The following is a 4,978-nucleotide window of genomic DNA, read 5'->3' on the forward strand; positions in this document are numbered from 1 at the left end:
ATATAATATGATTATATTCAGATTTTGAAAGGGAAATACGTGTTGAAGTAGTCTGTACTTTCAATGTATGTTGCTTTTACAACAAACATCATGTGTTGTGTTAGTTTTACCAATATTTTTCTTAAAGCGAGGTACAATGATAGGAAGGGGTGGTAGATCTCTGGCAGTTTTGACACTAAAAAGTCAATCACAACCTGTTTGAAGATGGACATGCCTGCTCTACAGTATTGTTTTTGTAATATTCTCTCATGGATAAGAATTTAATCCAATTATCCAAATTTTTTGTTATCTGGCACATTTGTCATTTTTAATTTAGCTAATCAATGTCCTTTGTATACCTGTTTCATTGCCTATACCTAAGGGACTCCATATTTAGACACTTTCATAACAATGACCAGTGTCTGTCTCTTCATGTGTCTAACTGTCCTGTTCAGGTTTGTTCTTCTCCTCAGTCCCTTTACACAACACAATAGCATCTTCAGACAGACTATGGCATGCTATCCCCAATTCATTATTCATAATCATCTTTTGCTTCTTATGAACTAACTTTTGTAGGTGAGATATTGTTGTGAAATGAGGCTGTAAATGTACAAAATTATGATTTTCCTGTTTATCTGCAGTAACTACTGTTCTTGTGGTTGAATGGTTTGTAATGAAACCAGAATTATTTGAATGATTCTTTTTTTATACTGTTCTGTTGTGAAGCAGGAAGGTGTACTGTGGACTATTGCTTCAAAAACTTGAAACTTTATCCTTTATTGTCTGACTTTGCAGTTTCACTTGTTTGCTGTCTATGTGCAACGTCATTTTGTATTTTATTGTTGTTTTCTCTTTATTGTCACTACATGTTTTGGCCTAACCAGGCATCAACAAGTGTACATGCTGTGAAGAAGGAATCACTGCTCACTGCAGTGCTCTTCTACTTTTCTTATGTAGTTGTCTCTGATTAATTCTAGTTTTATGGGGGTTAACAGAGTGTTGCTATGCACGTGTTTCTCCTTCATTATGTTATTGCTTTTTGAGCAGGCCTACTGCTACTGAACTAGGATTCGATGTATGTTGGAGAAATCAAGACCGTTGACATTTAACATGACTGGGAAGGAATCCCTGGCATTGAAATCCCTTAGAGACAACAAGCAATACTAATTCTACAGGCTGACAAAGGAAAATACACAGTAGTGTTGAATGAGTCAACAAACGAGGAGGAGATATTCAGTCTGCTAGAATTGGAGGTTATGAAATTCTGCATAAGATCCTACATCTCACATTGAGATGAAGATATGGAAACTTCTTACCAAACACAAAACTGTCCTTGCTGCTTCCTTGAAACATAAACTGACTCCTTACCAAAGTAAACCACCTCACCTCTATGGACTTCCCAAGATACACAAACCTGACAACCCCTCCAGACCAAGAGTTAGCTCTATTGACTCTCCCTGTTATGACTTAGCAGAAGTTCTCCGAAGGATCCTGAGCCCTCTACCTGGTAATACAGACTCCTTCGTGAAGAACTCAGAACACATCATAAAATCAATACTGGATATCGACCTTCAAAAGAAGGACTACCTTGTAAGTTTTGATGTCAGTCTATTCACCAACATACCACTGGAAGAAATTTTACAGGTCATAAGAAATAGACCCAGTGTGGATCATTCCTTACCCAAACACTCACCTTTATGGACCCAACCACGTAAATGCCTTGCATCACTTCCTGCTGGGACAGAAACAGATGCAGTTTTCACAATGTTGCATTTTGTTTTGAATACTGGATGAAGGAGAAAGCCCCAGAACCCATAACTCTGATTATTGCATATAGTCATCAGATCCCATTAGAATTCTTGAATTTCTGTTTCTAAAGATTGTGGCTACAAAGTGTGTCATGAGGCAGCAAGCTGAGCTAAGTTTGACACTTGCTTCTGTTGCTTTTTGTTTAGCTTGCTCCTTGACACAGAAGATGGAGGCAGTATTTTTCCTCGAACGATTAGTTGGAGGACTCCGTACTCTTCCTTCAGAATTCATTTAGCAGTGATAGGGTTACTAGTGTAGAAATTTAAAAATCTCTGTGTTGTATATTGTATTGCAGGCCCCAGCTATACAGTGGATACTGCATGCTCATCCAGCTGCTCTGTGCTTGATCAGGCGTACAGAGCCATCCGTGATGGGTGTTGTGACTCAGCTATTGTGGGCGGCTGCAATCTTTTTTTCCATCCGCAGGCATCCATCCAGTTCTCACAGCTCGGTGTTTTAAATCCACAAGGTGTTTGTAAAACCTTCGACAGGGATGGTGAGTACAAGTTTTCCATGAATATAAATACCAAAGCTGTCTGACAATTGTTGTTGAAAAATATTTGATCTCATGTTGATTTTGTCATGTACACAGCTAATGGCTTTGTGCGGAGTGAAGCCATATGTGCAATCTTCCTTCAAAATGCTAGCGAAGCAAAGCGTGTGTATGCTACTGTACTCAATGCCAGGAGCAACAATGATGGCTATAAGGAAGAGGGCATCATGCATCCGTCTGGAAATACCCATAAATTGCTGTTAGATGAGTGCTACCGGGAGTGTGGTGCCGACAAGTACTTACTAGAATATTTCGAAGCTCATGGCACTGGCACCAAAGTAAGTTCTATTGAAGCTCAAACAAAGGCTCCTTTTTCTCTAATGATCCATTAGAATGTGCTAATGGATGGGGCATCTGGTGGTCTTGGGAAAGGGCATCACAGTGTTCCGAGGTCTGTCTCCAGTGAGGTCTGAGTTCAAATTTTTTTGCATAATGTATCATGATAGGATTAGTAATTTAATGGACTGTGAGGCTCTGATATGTAGTTTAGAACCTCAGTCAGGGTTGAGAGGAAAGAAAAAGAATGACAGAAGGGCAAAGGTATGAGAAGGGTTGACATTATTGNTCTTCTCTGAGTCTTCCAGGATGTGCATGCTTGAAACTCTAGACAGCGCAAGTCAAGGGTGTGACAGTGATGTATGGATTTATCTGAACTTTGTTTATTCATCATTTTTTGTTTCTCCTTGGTTTAATATTGTAATGGATTTGATCAACTCATTGCCATGCAAGAGCTTGTTAAGCGTGGCCCAACACATGACAATAGAGGATGCTGTGTTTTCTGTAGATCCAACCAGCACGCCAATAGACTGGCTGGATAGGGATTATGTGATATATGTTTACTCTAGGTTCGTATCCAGTCTGCAGCTATATAACGAGAGCTGTGAGCTGTAAGTTCAGGGCAGATTGGAACTAGGAGTACAGAAGAGTATAAAGAAGTCACCCTGCGAAAACTTCACATGTAATTTGAAGACTTTATGTATGCTGTGGTGCAGTGATATCTGGAGTGTGGCAGTTATTGTTCCTGTGTTATAAAATCTGTTGCCAGGAAACGGATAGGAAAATCTTTGCAGAGGAATAATCATTGCTTAAATCTGTTACCTAGCAACAACTAGTGTAAGCAGATATAGAAAACTTTATTATGTGTTATAATTAAAGTAATCTTGAAAGTGTTATAATTAATTGTATTTACGACTTGTTATTGGTCAGTAAATCCAATTACCAATTAGAGCCCACAGCCTAGTCACTGATACACATGACAGTATTTTAATATCTGTATGTGTATGCTTCCCTTATTTCCAGATTATGAATGTTCTTTGCTAGAGATCCTCTTGCAGTTCATATGTAGTTACATTAGTTTTTTTTTAATATATACGCTATATAGTTACATGTTCATGGCTTCATGAATCTCTCTTAATCACAGTCAGTTACAATAACTCACAATCAATCTTCAGCGAAACCTTTCTTCTTTGATTACCGAGGACTCCCTCCATGCTCATTCTTGTTCTACAACTAACCTGGTTCTGTACCACTTATATAGTCTTGAGGTGGACCCATAGAAAACACATCCATTGCCCAACAACATGCAAACCACATAGACAACACCTCTTCCTCTGTTGTTGTATTTGCAGTGCCTTGCATGGTAACAGAAGTTAACTGGGTTTTTCCTGCATATTCATTGTTTATTCATTGTGTTTACTGAGTTGTTGCCCAGCAAGGGGTATACATGTCCAGTACTGTTGCTAATTTATGAATGATATCTCCCTAAGGTTAAACTATGATTCTGGGACAAACATAGTAATATATAATGGTACTTTGCCAGGTTTGTTGGGAATATGAGGTTCCAATTGCCTTGAAACTACATTGCCTAACAACCCAGAATACTACACCCTTCATAGTCATTGCTGAGGCTTGACTAAATAATGCAATCATTGTTATGTATGTGTATGCTATTAGGGATGGAATTGTGTATGTTGCTTGATATGGATGACAGGAGTAACACATTCATACCTTACATATCTCAGTTGCGTTTATTGTGGTCACATTGGGATTGTGGTTGAGTGAAATGTTTATGCAGGCTTATATATTATGTATGTTTGTTGTAAGTGAAATAAATGATGCCCTTCTGGTAACTTTGGCTCTGTATAACACAACCAGCCTGAAATACATTTATAAAAAGGCTGGTAGCATTCACACCATACATATCAGTGGAATCTGGGATTAATTATTGATGATAACTCTTTCGTGGAAACAGCATATTGATTATGTTATTAATAAAATTTCCATTGCATGTTATGCATTGAGAAATATAAAATATTGTCGCGTATCGGGCGTATATCGCGACAAATAAATTCTCGATGTACTCGATGCAGCGAATTTTATTTCACACTCGCTCTTACAATCACCCAAATTACAATCTGACGATTACTGCTATCTGCAGTATCACAAATAGTACACTCCAAATGCCACACTAGAACTGAACTGGTTGCTGGCTAACTCGACGATAGATCCAGGACTCGCTGACTGACTCAGTACAACTCGCTGGTAGCCACACTAGAACTGGCTGTGAATAGCCTTCGCTTCTCCCTATGTAGCCTCGATCGGACAATACGGGAAAACGGCCACGTAATAGGCACCCTT

At 38.8% G+C, this 4,978-nt stretch overlaps 1 protein-coding gene across 1 annotated transcript in view; it reads left to right on the forward strand.

Annotated features, from left to right (window-relative positions):
- Positions 1-4,978, forward strand: part of LOC111869476 (fatty acid synthase) — a 40,031-nt gene that overhangs the window by 5,220 nt on the left and 29,833 nt on the right. The window contains exons 5-6 of the mRNA XM_033753446.1: positions 2,084-2,284; positions 2,381-2,619. Of these exons, the coding sequence (XP_033609337.1) occupies positions 2,084-2,284; positions 2,381-2,619 (440 nt within the window). The remainder of the gene's footprint in view (positions 1-2,083; positions 2,285-2,380; positions 2,620-4,978) is intronic.

This window comes from Cryptotermes secundus, unplaced genomic scaffold, assembly GCF_002891405.2.
Source record: "Cryptotermes secundus unplaced genomic scaffold, Csec_1.0 scaffold1858, whole genome shotgun sequence".
NCBI classification, from domain to species: Eukaryota; Metazoa; Arthropoda; class Insecta; order Blattodea; family Kalotermitidae; genus Cryptotermes; species Cryptotermes secundus.